The sequence below is a fragment of the Leptonotus elevatus genome, chromosome 3, assembly GCF_054856555.1.
Source record: "Leptonotus elevatus isolate MCC_2025b chromosome 3, RoL_Lele_1.0, whole genome shotgun sequence".
NCBI classification, from domain to species: domain Eukaryota; kingdom Metazoa; phylum Chordata; class Actinopteri; order Syngnathiformes; family Syngnathidae; genus Leptonotus; species Leptonotus elevatus.
In genome coordinates, this window is record NC_141241.1 from 6,925,092 (window position 1) to 6,940,663 (window position 15,572).

General features: G+C 38.2%; 1 protein-coding gene across 2 annotated transcripts in view; it reads left to right on the forward strand.

Annotated features, from left to right (window-relative positions):
- Nucleotides 1–14,228, forward strand: part of LOC147176779 (uncharacterized) — a 22,636-nt gene extending 8,408 nt beyond the window's left edge. For both annotated transcript variants that reach the window (XM_086072420.1, XM_086072419.1), the window contains 7 exons: nt 376–441; nt 1,269–1,334; nt 2,155–2,220; nt 3,361–3,478; nt 5,782–5,874; nt 8,588–8,669; nt 13,423–14,228. In XM_086072420.1, coding sequence (XP_085928546.1) covers nt 376–441; nt 1,269–1,334; nt 2,155–2,220; nt 3,361–3,478; nt 5,782–5,855 — 390 coding nt within the window. In that variant the 3' untranslated portion in view covers nt 5,856–5,874; nt 8,588–8,669; nt 13,423–14,228. The remainder of the gene's footprint in view (nt 1–375; nt 442–1,268; nt 1,335–2,154; nt 2,221–3,360; nt 3,479–5,781; nt 5,875–8,587; nt 8,670–13,422) is intronic.
- The last annotated feature ends 1,344 nt before the right edge of the window (nt 14,229–15,572 follow it).

Consider the following 15,572-nt stretch of genomic DNA (forward strand, 5'->3'; position numbering starts at 1 on the left):
GTCCTCACAATGTCGTAGTTGTGAATAACTGACACTCTGAGGACAGTGTATTTACACACTGCGAATGTAAAATAAGTTTTCAGGGGTTTGGAGTTACACATACAGTCCTCATAATTCATACTCTGGTATGGACACTCTGAGGACTGTGTATTTTCTATTGATTGTTTCATTGTGAAAAATAGACGTCACCAATTTACACAAACCACTAGTGCTGACGGATTATTTATTTTTGAAATGGCAAATAAAATGTGTTTGCATTCACAATACTTTAACCTATTCATTGTTCTTTATGTACTGTAACTGTGTAAATGCACAGGTACAGTCGTGTTACTAAGAATTTAATTTTATATGTATTTTTCTCTTCATGTGTACCAGGTTTCAACTGAAACACAACCTGAAGACATAGCTAAAGACATAGCTGTCACAGACCAAGTTGACCAGGTGACAAGATTTCTTTTTGAATGTTGATGTTGAAATACATTTTTCAGAAGCAAGACGTTGCACAATTTATAAAAAAAAAAAGATCTTGTCGCACGAATGGCTCATGCAATAGGTGAATTGCAAAGACATGCAACAAATGAATATTGGATTGTATACTTTAGTCTGATTTTGACCAATCAGAGACTACCTTAATTGCACATCACCATACGAGAACCGTATCGAGGGGCATTACTAACAAAAAATAACTTAATTGGATAAGATTAGATCACAATGAGCATGCTTATTTTTCCGCATTAACGTGTATTTTTTTTTCATTGGATTATAAAAATATATAGATATAGATAGATCTTTTTTTTTAGGTCCATGTCGAAATAATCTCCATCACTGTATAAAACACCCATGTCGCATGTTTTGTCAATACTGTGCAGCCCTCGCAGGTGCATAGTCCTCACAATGTCGTAGTTGTGAATAACTGACACTCTGAGGACAGTGTATTTACACACTGTGAATGTAAAATAAGTTTTCAGGGCTTGGAGTTACACATACAGTCCTCATAATTCATACTCTGGTCAGGTATGGACACTCTGAGGACTGTGTATTTTCTATTAATTGTTTCATTGTGAAAAATAGACATCACCAATTTACACTAACCATTAGTGCTGACGGATTATTTATTTTTGAAATGGCAAATAAAATGTGTTTGCATTCACAATACTTTAACCTATTCATTGTTCTGTATGTACTGTAACTGTGTAAATGCACAGGTACAGACTTGTGTGTTACTAAGAATTGAATTTTATATGTATTTTTCTCTTCATGTGTACCAGGTTTCAACTGAAGCACAACCTAAAGACATAACTGAAGACGTAGCTGTCACAGACCAAGTTGACCAGGTGACGAGATTTCTTTTTGAATGTTGACGTTGAAATACATTTTTCAGAAGCAAGACGTTGGCACAATATATAAAAAAATATCTTGTCGCACGAATGGCTCATGCAATATGTGTATTGCAAAGACAAGCAACAAATGAATATTGGATTGTATACTTTAGTCTGACTTTGACCAATCAGAGACTACCTTAATTGTGCATCGCCATACGAGAAACGTATCGAGGGGCATTACTAACAAAAAATAACTTAATTGGATAAGATTAGATCACAATGAGCATGTTTATTTTTCCGGATTATCGTGTATTTTTTTTCATTGGATTATAAAAATATATAGCTATAGATAGATCCTTTTTTTTTAGGTCCATGTTCAATGTCGAAATAATCTCCATTACTGTATAAAATACCCATGTCGCATGTTTTGTCAATACTGTGCAGCCCTCACAGATACTTAGTCCTCACAATGTTATAGTTGTGAATAACTGACACTGAGGACAGTGTATTCATACACCGTGACTGTAAAATAAGTTTTGAGGGCTTGGAGTTATTATACAATTCATACTCTGGTCAGGTATGGATTCTCTGAGGACTGTGTATTTTCTTGTTTTTGTTTCATTGTGAAAAATAGACGTCGCCAATTTACACAAACCTGTAGTGCAGAAGGATTTATTTATTTATTTTTGTAATGGCAAATAAAATGAGTTTGCATTTACAATACTTTAACCTATTAATTGTTCTGTATGTACTGTAACTGTGTAAATGCACAGGTACAGTCGTGTTACTAAGAATTGAATTTTATATGTATTTTTCTCTTCATGTGTACCAGGTTTCAACTGAAGCAAAACCTGAAGACATAGCTGAAGACGTAGCTGTCACAGACCAAGTTGACCAGGTGACGAGATTTCTTTTTGAATATTGATGTTGAAATCAGTTTTCAGAAGCAAGACGTTAGGAGTGAAGAGTGTAGAGTAGATGCTAGGGCTGAACTATATAACTAACAAATATAATCACAACAATTTTTTATGCAATGTGTATTGCCAAGACGTTCAAAATATTGTATCCAACAATAAGCTTGTATGGGACTAAAATTCCTACAAGTCAACATTAAAAATATCTCAAATTGAAGATTTGTTGGCAGTTTGGTGATTTGGATTATGCACTGTAGTGATCTTTTGTTCCCATTAATTTATTTATGGTGGATTTTAGAGATGAACTCGCTATCAATTTTATTTTATTTTTTTAAACAGAAGTGTAAACATCAGGTAGTTAATTTACTTGTATCAAGCTTGGATAAATGTGCTTTATGTTTTGGACCTTTCGCTGCACTAGAATGGACTGGCATGATGGGTATTTTATAATTGTCTCAATCTTAACGACTGTCTGACTCGGTAAAATAGAAAAGTCTACTGTAACTGAAGGACTGTATCACACAATATCTGTTTTAGGGGCAATGCCATAGATTAAGCATATTAACTATCCCTCTTGTTAAATGCTTCATCTCATCTTTCGAATAAATGTGACTAGATTTATAATAATCTTTAGTATGTGCACAAACTTTAGGTTCTAAATGCTTTTCTAGTTTGCTCCAGCATCTGGCACATATCCCGTTTAAAAAAAATGCAAAACTGCTTGATGATGAAGACCTTTGGTAAATTAACTTTAGCACATTAGCCCATCAATGGCGGGAGCTACTTCTGCCGCGAGCGCTCGACACTTTTCTCAAGCTTCTACTTCGAGTGTAACATCACTAAGTAACAGCGAAGTAAAGCTAGTAAATATTTATGACCACCCGCCAAAATGAATTTTAACCCGCATCTGGCAGGTTAATTTTAGAGCCACTGTATATATGCATAAGTATGTGTGCATCTACTGTATATATGGATATCATTGCTGTCCTGTGAAAAACACGTTTCCATTTTTAGGTCGCGGGCTGCTCTCCGGTAGCTCCTATGGTGGAAGTGTTTTTCACAGAACAGCGACAATATGTGTATGTATGTATGTATGTAATAATTGTTTTCGTTTAAAAAATTAGGTTGCTGATGTATCCAGTTCAAGTGAGGATTCGTTAGCAGAGGAATATGTTCCAGATTCTCACAGTACTTCGGACACTTCCTACATTGAACCTGTTTCAGAAATTCAGAAATCCGAAGGTATTTCAGGAATGAGCTATGAGAAAACTGCTCATCCTTTAAGATGAGAGGTAGTCATGTTTTAAAGAATAAAATGTTCAATGTTCACTGACTCTTTTGCATCTGGTTTCATGTCGAGCTTATCCATTACAAAGCTGTGTTTGACCTAGATAACCTGTTCACATAAGAAGCAGTTTTATTAACATACCAGTTTCAGTCTGTCCTAAAATTGTAAGTTGTAACATGAGCACCATGTTAAAACTTACAATTTTAGGACAGATCAGGTATGACTTTGCATTTCACAGTATTGTTATGTACAACAATGTGTCCTTATATCAGGTAAGTCATTACACATCAATGCCATTTTAGTTTGTGTAAAGTCAGAATGCCAGAACTTTCAAATCACTTCAGTGACATGGTTGCTGTGTGTTGTGTAAACTTTGTCCTTGTAATGTGAGTTGGTCCTCATAATTACCATTTTTGCAATGGGCGTGGCTTATTTAGGTCATTATCTATGTCCTCACAATTACGGATTTTTTCAGGTTTTTCTTTTTTTTGTGTGTTGAGTTTTTTCAAGTTTTGAAGTGAAATTTTCCTGGACAACCCCAAAAAAAAATTTTGGGTGCAAGTCCCATCTCTCTGGCATTAGCAGAAAGGGGTGTCCCTGTAATACACAATTAAACCGGTTTGGAAAAAATGTCCTCATAATACACAGAGGCAAGTATGTGTGTGTGTGTGTGTGTGTGTGTGTGTGTGTGTGTGTGTGTGTGTGTGTGTGTGTGTGTGTGTGTGTGTGTGTGTGTGTGTGTGTGTGTGTGAGTGTACGTGCCTGCCAAGAGAACAGAGAGCCCCAGACTCCCTATCTTGACAAAGTTAGGTAATTAACGACAGAGCCTATTAAAGGGGGAATATTCAGCCAGTGATAAATGGCTTTAATAACAGGGCCTTGTCCTCTCTAACAGAGACAGATCCTCCCTCCACTGTCTCCCTGCCCACCAGATAAAACTACCCAGACTCCCGGCTCACCACCCTCTTTATCTTGCCTTCTCCCAACGGACGTCTTCGCTCCTTTTTCTCTGTCTTTGTGTTTCTGTGGTGTTCATATTTAGAGAAGAAAAGTTCCATCTGTCAGTATGTCAGTGTGATTTTTCTGCATAGTTGAACTGGGCGGCATATCATTTTCATCTACATGCAGGCATGCCTGTGTTGTTAAGAGTTGTCTTTGTGAAGGGGGCATGCAAATTGGACAGTTAAGCGGTGCAAGAACCGATTTATGTTGCCATGCAGCACGTTAACAGGAGCTGGGCTTCTGCTCGATCGGTCCTGGCGGGTTTAGGGGCCAAGGGCTGGCCACGGGGGTCACATCCATCACAGCCCGTCGGTGTGAGATTGGTCCAGATGTTTGTCCTCATTAGGATACAAGACAAAATTCAAAGGGCCCAATGTTCACCTTTTATTTACAATCACAATAGTGTTTGTTGCACAGTCAACCTTATGTAGCTGAGTTGAACAATCGTACAGATAGACCTGATTCTAAACATCTATCCATTTTCTTAATCGCTTAGTCCTCACAAGGGTCACGGGGGGCGCTGAAGCCTATCCCAGCTGGCTTCGGGCAGTAAACGGGGTACACCCTGAACTCGTTGCCAGTCAATTCTAAAGTCTGATTCTAAATAGTAATAGTATAATTTTTAGTGCATCATTCTAATTGATGTGGGCTTTTTGATGGGGAGAGGGTGCATTTTAGTTATTGTACCTAAAAATCCTTTTGACCATAAACCAGCTCTTCTTACTATGTATGGTCTTACTACAGCTAATCAGCGGAATTTTGCTTATCTGGAGGGCACGCTGAAATATCTTGACGTTCTGTTTTTTTTTTTTTTAAACTGGATTCAACATGCCAATTTTAGTTTTCACCAGCATATAAATTTAACTCATGTCATGGCTAGCATCAGTGCTAATGTTCCATTTGTTCACAATGCTTGTACAAAATTGGGCACACATTAAAACTATTAAATAATATTATAGTATTTCAATCTGCAATACATTTATAAAACATGTAAGTTATATTCGTTTTTATATAGTAAAGTAAAGTAAAGTAAAGTCATGTTTGCCATTAAAAGTAAATTGACTCTAAAGTTTTGAGTGAGAAATTTGAACAGTTAATCCTGGCAGTTGCTTTAGCATCTGATACCTGTTTGGTTTGTTGGGGTAAAATTCTTTCTTTTCAATTTGTGTTTTCAAATCAGCATGCAAGGGAAAAAAAGAAAAAGAAAAAGAAAAATAAGACGCCTAACTGAAGTATTACTTTATGTACTCCTCAGATTCAACAGTGCCTGGTCCTTCGGTCTCAAACTTGGTCACGCATCAACCGTTGAAGTGCTTGATAGCGTCCTGAGCTCTCTCACAGGACAAAAGTAAGTGAGTCTATTAAATACACATGAGAATCTAATTAGGGCCCCCCCTTGTGCATGAGTATGGGAGGTAAGAGTCATAGGGGACCGGCGCTGCAAAGACATGACACCAAGTGAGCACACTCTGCAAATTAATAGAGCATGGCCAAGTACCACTGAGCCATTTTGTGACATGAATGTTAAGTGGTGATTGCTGTCCTTACATTTATTATAGGATGTAATGCTTGTGTCCACAAAATATTATTTTGTATATCAGTCAATTCTAAATAATTCAAACATGTTTCCTGAGTCCTCTAAATGAATTAAGGTCCTGTTGAGTTTTAGTTCTCGGCCTCATTCATCTTCAGATGAATGATCAATTATTCTGAACATGATTAGCATCGCGGATCATTTTGTTAATCCATTCTTAATTGAAGCAGAAAGGGGAGTCTTGACTATATTTCCCATTATAATTAGCTTGATAATAACATTTGATGAATTATAGCACTCTTTCCTTCCTCTGCTGTGTGTCACATGAGATATGAGTGTGGACATAATTCTCATTCACGCAGGGGTACAGTGACTGATGCCATTTAAATTACACCTCCTCCGAGCAAAGTATTCAGGAATACGCTGAGGAATGGGAATTCAACACTAATTGGTATCAAGTAAATGAAGGGAGTCACAATTTGATAACAATGACAAAGCGGTTTTGAAAAATTAGTTAGCAGAATGAGTATACAAGTAAAAAACATTGGCTGTTTTGACTACATCTGTTCATTTTATTTTACGCCTCATTAAAAGATATTGAATAGCAAAAGAGATCATCACAGATTTCGACATTTTACCGACAGTCCTGAGCTTAGCTGAGCTGGACGCATGCGCATGTGGCGCATCTTGCTTATAGTAGGAAGTCGAGTTGTTTCTTACAACCCCATCAGCGAGCTAGCGACAAACTTCGGCTGACTTGAGGAGTTATTCCTAAATCGGTATTCATTGTCTGAAGTATCGTTCTCATGAGGGGATGACAAGGAAAGATGGACGGCTCTTGTGCACAGCGTAAAACAGGCCCATTTTCATTTTTCATCTTCAGGTGGTGTAATATGATTTTGGTGGTTTTGTATAAGTGAGAACATTTCAGTTTGGTGTGAGAGAGTCTTTAAGTAGATGACGTGAGAGCGTTTTAAGTGGAAGAAAGTTTGTGTGTGAGAGAGGTAAATCTGAATTCTGTCTTCTCATATTAAGCCTTCTCTGGTCAACAGTGTCATTTTTCTATTCTGCTGTGAGACTGGGCCCATTAATTTTACTAACAGATATTTTCCACAAACATTAACTTCCACACACACACACAAGACCAGCTTAAAATTATTTAACACTGCAAACATAAGTACTCCCTGTTAACTTTTATTGATACAAATTCCCATAACCAATTGTTTTTTTATGGTGATGCAGTGCCCTCTCAAGTGTTTCTATAACATCAACTAATTTTACTGCATGGCAACTGAAGGTCACACACACGTAACATCACAAAATTGTAAATGAATATGAATTGCTGCATTGCTGCAATTGTAATGCTTTGGACCATTCTCTGACAGACTAGAAAAAGAAACCGCATGTCATTGATTCACTGAGAAAAAAAAAAGAATTGAAATGGAAAAAAATCGGCTCTTGTTGATACATCACAGTTGAATCAGAGTTTTTCCTGTGTACAAAATTCAGAGGTGGCCACCTCCAGCCTGAGCCACTAATATCGCTCAACACAGCGATTCAGTTGTGTTGATTGAGCTCGGCAGCTACTCATTTTAACTGCAGTTGCACTGTTGCGCCATTATGGAGGCGCTATATCAACAGCAGTTCACCAGAAAGACCTGAAACAACAACCGGAAAAGAAACAGCTTTCTTTTTTTTCTTTTTTAAAACTTTAATATACTAAAACTTAATGTACTGCACACGCCCATTTCCTGGTTATGAGGCAGAGGTGGCGCGCTCCAGCCATCGCCAAAGTAATAGAAACACAGTATATACAATACACATAATAGTGTTTTACAAAAACGCTGCACTATATTTACAATTTAATATGTTCTAGTGGATGATTTTTTTTTAATGATTGTAGTTCAAAAACAAATAACTTTGTATTCATATAATTTCTCATTTCTAGTTCCTGATTGTAAAATGGCTGCAGGAGGGCGGCCAATAGAGGTATAGGTCACCGCCATGAAAGAAAGAAAGAAAGAAAGAAAGAAAGAAAGAAAGAAAGAAAGAGTTCTGCAACACAGCCATCCACATATTTGCACTGACATATTTACCGGGACAGGGACTCCAATTCCCGAAACGCGCAAAATGAATTACATTATGGATTATTATGTAATTATAGCATGCACCAAAGTCTGATAGAGCAGGGAAAATTGAGTTGTGAATATTTCATAATGCAAAGCACCATCTTTGTTGAGGAAATTATTTAGGGATAGCATGGTAATTTTCGGAGTAGGTAAAGGTCGATTGTGAGGCACCAGAGAGCAGTAATTGGAAAATTCGAGCAATCCAAAGGAGTCATTCAAGGATGAACATGCCAGTCGTTCACTGAAGACATCATTACTCCTCAGTGAGACAAGTGCACACTCTCAGCAGCCATCAAGCCCCATCAAGCTATTGCCATTATAGGTTATTTATTTGACATATAAGTCACACTCATGTGGCACATATTTACGTCTGTTCTGTTTTGTTTTTTTGCCTGCAGATGAGCTGCGTCTTCACTTGCTTCAGGCACAAGGTCCAAGGAATGGTTTGGCATTTAGGAAAGTCGTCTTTGGACAATGCTGGTAATGATTATGTTCAGACACAACCATTTTTGTCCATAGCATGAAATAATATCATTATTACCAAGGAAAAGAAAATGGCTTAAGGTTGGATAAATGTGTCACTTAATAGCAACAATGACTGGGATGTCAAAGAATAATTTTGTCGCCTGTAGAAAACATATGAAGGAATGCCAGTTTTGAAAAATGCCATCTTTAAAAGGCAAATCTAAATGTCAGAGAGACAGATACTTTACACAAAGACAGCGATGCCTTCTGGGCCTCCAACACAAAAAGGCGTGAGAATTCGATTTTTCCCAGTTGAAATGAACTGCAATTACCCGACATCAAGCATACAAAGTAGCTCGCTCACATTTATGTTCACATAGCCTGCAGATCAACGTGGTCGCCTCTGCAGCAAACACAACAAAAGAGAAAAAATGCGTATTAATGTCACTCTGAAATGATCATTGCATTATTACTTAGCATAAAATCGCATTTGTAAATGTCTAAACTCCCCATCCACAACATTAAGCGCACCTGTGAAATATGATGAAATTCAATAGAAAAGAGGTGTCAAAAACTCTGCATTTACCAATATAATAATGCTGGACTGACAGAGAGATCGTGTTTATGATTTAGTTTTCGTGTAAATTGATGTAAAATGGCAGCGCATCATAATAAGAGATGTTTCTGATATTTTGGTCTCCTGGTTTTGCATCACCCTAAATGAAGACAAGCGATACAGAAAATGGATGGGTGGATGGTTTTATTGGGGGGTATTATATAATATATAATATATATAATATTTATAATGCGTTTTTTTTCTCCACAGCTTACCCTCCAGATAAGCAAAATTCTACTGATTAGTTGTAGAAATACTGTAGTAAGAAGAGTTGATTATGGTTGGACTCATCTACAGCTATAGTAGCAATTTGTTTGTGCAGTCACAATTGAAACGATGCGGTGAGAAGTGCGAATAGCCCCCAATTGGTCAGTACTAAGCAATATCTACTAACGGAAAACTATTAATTGTTAATTATAAATGTTACTTATAAACATTACATTCATGCCTACCGGTATTTATTTCATATTTCTTTCTATGTCAATATTTCTTATAGAACATGCACTTATTTGTCAAGTAAGTATTTTTCCTATTTTTAAGAAAACTGGGCTCTATAGTTCAAAAACTTGACATAATATAGAAAAACGGAGATCAGTTTTGGATTCTGCACCCAAAAATTTGTTCAAAAAGATGTCAGACCTAACTCCCTCGCAACCGGTTGTATATGACTAACTTTCATATTTATTTCATTATTATTATTATTATTATTTATTATCCTTGTGCTAGCTGAGGTGCATGTCATCGCACAGTGTGAGTGCCAGACAAGACAACATGGAGTTGAGCATTAGTAATATTGCTGAAATGTTAAACTTACGAGTACGAGAGTTATTTTGAAGTGTGGCGAGACAGATCCCCACCACAACGTACCCCTAAGTTCAGGTTTTCCTCTTTTAATGGGTGAGGTCTTGAGTCACGCCAGTGGGAGCCAATTTGAACGTAGAGCGGCGGGGTGTCAAGGTTTATCCTAAACCCGACGGAGACCTACTGGGCCCTTCTCTTAACATGCAAATGAGACAGGAACAAATGTCCCGTCACTTCGGGGCTCCTTGTCCCAAATTGCTTAACACTCTTCTCCTCAGCCCCCCTCTCCTGTCCCTCTTCAATTGCTTCAAAAGCCCTCTCATCCCATCCGGTGCCTCCGTCACTCTCTTATGTTCTTTAAATGAGCTTTCCAACTCCACTTCTTTCTTGCAATTCAATTTTACAAGGCCATTATCCCTGGTGTAATGTGGAGGTTAAATATATCAGGGCAGACGTTATGTGAAAATAATTAGTGCTAATGAATAATGTATTCATTCAGCTGATGAAGGATGGTTGTCAGGGTAATACAGGACATGGGAGGGGCCCCTCTGACGAATTAAAATATTTAAACACTCTTGTATAATATTACTGAGTCTTTCAGTGATACCTACTCCTCGACATGAAGAGGCACCACATTACTCAAGTGCAGCATCTGTCCCATTAAAGGGAGATCTCGTTCCCACAGCACACTTTTCAAACATCTCCACACAGCTAATCATGAGCACTTCCTTGGTAATCACTTGTAAGACGCAGCAGAATCTTATCGACAGCTTTTGTCTGCCTGCCAGATTCTGCTTCATCTGCTTTATTTATTGTTATTACACTCATTCGGTCTCAATTTCAATCTCGTTCTGCGCCCATCATGCGACAATGAAGGACGTACATTTTAAATCATCCAGCCAATTGGCCATCTTAATCGATAATGTTGGACCAGACGGTTTTGGGGAGTGATAAATGGGCAAAGCGTCAAAAGCGTTTCATGAGGCATAATCGTTATAAGAGAAGGCAAGAAGAAAGTGACTTTGAAGGGAAAAGTCATGACTTCACACGTACAACCCCAAAGCTTATGTGGTTTAATACCTCATCATCAGCCAAATAAGTTTTATTTGCAAGTTCTATTATGTACTGTGTCAAATGTATTTAAATAAAACTATGTACGGTATGGCCATTACATCTACTAGAAGTTCGAGCCCAAAGATGGATTTAGATTTCCTTCTTTTTTTTATTTTAGTGGGTGGCTGTTTTTGTTTTGTTTGTTTTTTGGGGGGCGGGTTAATGCTTTATTTAACAAATTGAAAACACAAGCTAAACGTGGCAAACATTAAGCAAAAGGATTTAGATTTCAAAACTATGAAATACGGTTGAAATGACAATCTCCTTTTTCTACTCGTGACTTTAAAAATTGAACTACAGTAATTAGTTTTGAGTTGATCTTATGTCTGCTTCACAGCAATAGACAGCTTCCTGCCTACAAAAAATAAAATAAAAAATACTTAACCTGTTATTAATTTCACATATTAACTCATTCACTAGCCCTTTTTGTATGGGAACTAAATCCGGCGAAACAAAATACAGCTATAGACGTGGGAATTTGTTTGACAGTCTTGGTAAATAAACTCTGTAAAAATCACGAGCCAAAGGGACAAAAGGAGATATTGAAAAAATAAAAAATCATCCAACAGGAAACTGTGTCTCTGAACGTTAAAAATCCCACAAGTCTTTAATTCTGCATTTTGATGGCTTCCGGAGGAAAATGGTGGCCGTTATCAAAAGGCTATAAGCACTGAAGTGTTGCCGCTCTTTCCCTGGGGTTTGGCAAAGGCAGCGACTGCACACTCTGACAAGTTCTTTTTATTAAGCTCATATTGTGCAGAATGGAGCCATTTTGATTTGCTTTGTAAAACAGGCCTAATTACGGCGCCGATAGTGAGCAAGGCGCACATCTAACAGGAAGTTGCAGTACAAGCTTGTAATCTCGGCCACTTTCCCTCGCCTCTGCAAACACTGATTACATGGGGGACTTTAAAAGGCGAATTACACCAAAACAATTTAAATGTAATGTAGCAGTCATATGTACGGGGGAAGAAGGATGGACAAAGATATGGCCGCATTAATAATACATGCTTTAATTAAGCAGCAGGGAGCGCAAGGAGCAGGATCAAGAGACGGCGGAATGCATAAAATGAGGGAAGCAGTGTGAAAGACGGCAGAAGAAGAAAAAAAAGAAAAAGTGAATGACAAAGAAAGTGTGAACCAGAGTTGGGAGGTTCAAAAGTGGAAGGAGGGAGGATGTGTTAGATGTGATTTATTGCCAGTAAATATGCAAAGGGCTGATCAAGCGGCGGAGCGCCACTCATCTACATGTTGCACCGTGAGCTTTCATCCATCTGAGGGCCAGAGAATGATGGCTGGTCTGTGCGGTACCTCCGACAGATCATAATGTACATGTGTGGAAATCTGCTTCCTGCCAGAGGGATTCTTTCAAATGCAGTATTATTGTTTTTCAGTGTGACAATCCTAATCTGATTTAATCACATACAGTAAACCTGCTCTCATAAAGGTTTTAAAGCAGGTGCTAATCTTGTAATGATTCTAGCATAACATGGTTGTCGATATGCAGTGGATCGCTGACCAGCTTTCCAAGTGTGATGAGGAAATAAAGCTCAGTATCTGATTTAGACAAAAGCTAAGAATATTTAAAATCTTAGTTCTCAGAGGAAAAACAGATTAACAGAACACTTTGAAAAAAGGTATCTCACTCCTTCATCTCTGCCTCACATCACAAAACAGTCCTAGTACACAAGCTGAGTTCATCCCTCATTAAGATACCAAGAAGAGCAAAACATAGATCTTTCTCAGAAACCTGATAAGACCGCCCACTTGAGCACTTTGCTGTCTTTACAGTTTACGCGACTCGTTTGCACAGCAACAACCTTATCCTTAAACAATACTGTTAAAAATGTGCTGTCATTAAAGTATTGGCAAAACCAGCTGTCATTTTTATGTTCAGAATTGTTGGCATCTGTTGAAAATAATTAAGAAAGTAATTAATAATGTGTTTACTTTTGAAATCAAATAATCAGTAAAGTAACACGTTACTTTTAAAATTAAAATAAATAAATTGAAAATGCTGTCAGGAAGCAGGAATGAGTCGGACCAAAGTCCTGCCCATTGTCCTTTAGGTACATGAGAATGAGAAAAGGAAATAGACCAAATCTAAACCCGTTTGAAATAGCATCTTTGGGATTTGGCCCAAAAGAGAAAACCCTACTATTGAAACAACTCTTTGATGATGCAATTTTCTAATATTGTAACCCCCTGGTAACTGCACTCTCTCATGTTTCTCAACAGTTAAATGACCGCTCCGCAATCTTACACCAGGAGATTGGAATGACCTGGGATTAGCAAAGATGGACAGGGTCATTTCAAGTGTTGCTGACCACCAACACCACTGTGGATCCACACCAGTCACTGCAGGAAGATGGCAACTCAGACAACCAACCAAAAGGCGACTGGCGGGAAAGGGATGAAATAAGCAACCTCCTTCTACATGTGACGTGCCAAGTTACAAACTGGTCTCAACCAAAGAAGCCCCTCACTGAAAGAGTCCCACCCAGATGCGCTTGCTGATCAAACACTGAATCGTTTCACCATTTCACAGAAGTTCATGCTGGTCATCCACGGGTGACTTTATAGTTAAGCAAAAACAACAATAATAAACCCCTAAGTGGTCAAATATGAGTATATGAAACAATCCGAGGCCAAATGAAACCATGTGGTCTACTGAACAGCAATCATGCCACATCTTTACCTTACTCAAGTCACGACTGTCACATGACCAAACCCGACCATATGACGGTTGCTACTTGACCCCTTAGGCACTGTGTGTCATTTTCATCGAACATATTGTAAAGAACATTTTTGACGTGACTATTTCTTTTAATATTAGCTGTTAGCTAAGATGTTCTTGACTTATATTATAGGGACGTTAACAGATTGCCTGTCAGTTAATAAACATTTTATGATAAAGTTTTTCCCTTGAGTTAATTCATTGAACTTTTCGATGGAAAACTATTATAAAATGTCAAATATATTAGCGGTCGATCAATGTGATGGAATGGATTGTGTTCATCTTTAGCAGCTCCACTGTGTTTCAATAAGGCTGAAAGGTGATTCTTGAATTTAAAGTTTACTGGTGATCATTAAAACTGAACTTATGAAGCTAAAACCAATAACAAGTGATTTATTCTTCTTTATTTGCAAAGAGACACGCCACACAAAGGCCTTATTTCCCTATCCCCTCACTGTGGACATTAACACCGGGATGCTAGCGTTGTCACAGCAAGTAATAAATAGTGGTGAACATTGATAAACTAATGCAATTACCTGCAGGCCACGGCAGTCAGCTAATTTAAAGATACCAGGTTTGTTCATGGGGTGGGAGGCGCCCAATAGGCCCCAGGGGTGAAAGATGGCGCCTTTATTACATCTGAGAGGTCAGCTTGGTAGCACTGTATTAGGATTGATCTTTTGATCCCTGCCTCAAACACCCACCACCCCCCTCCCCGCACTGTACACAGGCTATGTGGAGGGTGCGAAGGGTTAACTCTGCCAGCCAGGCAGCCTAATTGAGCGCCACACATCTTGCAGCACAAACAGGAACCTGGAGGGTCATAACAAGCCAGCCGTGACTTATTCACATAATAAACCAAGCAGATATCTTAATGAGCCATTGAGCAAGCCAGAGGAGGGAGGGGAGCGGGAGCCATTAGACCGCCTGGACCATGGGTACATATTTGTATATCTGCAATTGGCCAATCATTTGCATATGTGGCTTGCTTTAAGGAGCCTGGCATCCTGGGGCCCAATGACGCCAACTACCTTCTCCTCACCCAAAGGCTCATAAAGCACAAAGAGCTTGTACTGATAGATAACAACTGAAAAGGTGATGCACCATGGGGTTGCTTGTAATATTGTTTGAATTATTTTGCCACACAAGAGAGGCTAAATATTCTTCAGTGACCACACAACTGTAAAATAACACCATGATATTAGACATAATACATTATTGCAAAGTGAGAGTGTTTATCACTATGAAGGCAACACTGTGAAAAATAATTTTACTGGGATGAATGTATAAAACTCACTTGTCATTATAAGGCGAACGCATTAAAAGTTTGCCAATCAAAGTCAAATACAACATTACGTTAAACCAGAAGACCGATTACACCCTGGATTGGTCACCAGTCAATCACAGGGCACATATTTTTATAGACAGGCAGGTAAAAACGGGTGCATCTTCATTTTCCTGGTGGAGCTAGTCTACTTTAGTTTTACCCCAAAAAATCACAAAAAGCTGGTCTAAGTGGTGGTGCAGGTGGTCATACATGTGCAGTGGGTGTCATCGTATTTCATTGATAAATATGACAACTGCATGGGATCATCCCTTCAAATCATTGTAGAAATAATTCAAATTAATTAGTATCATTATCATTTGAAGA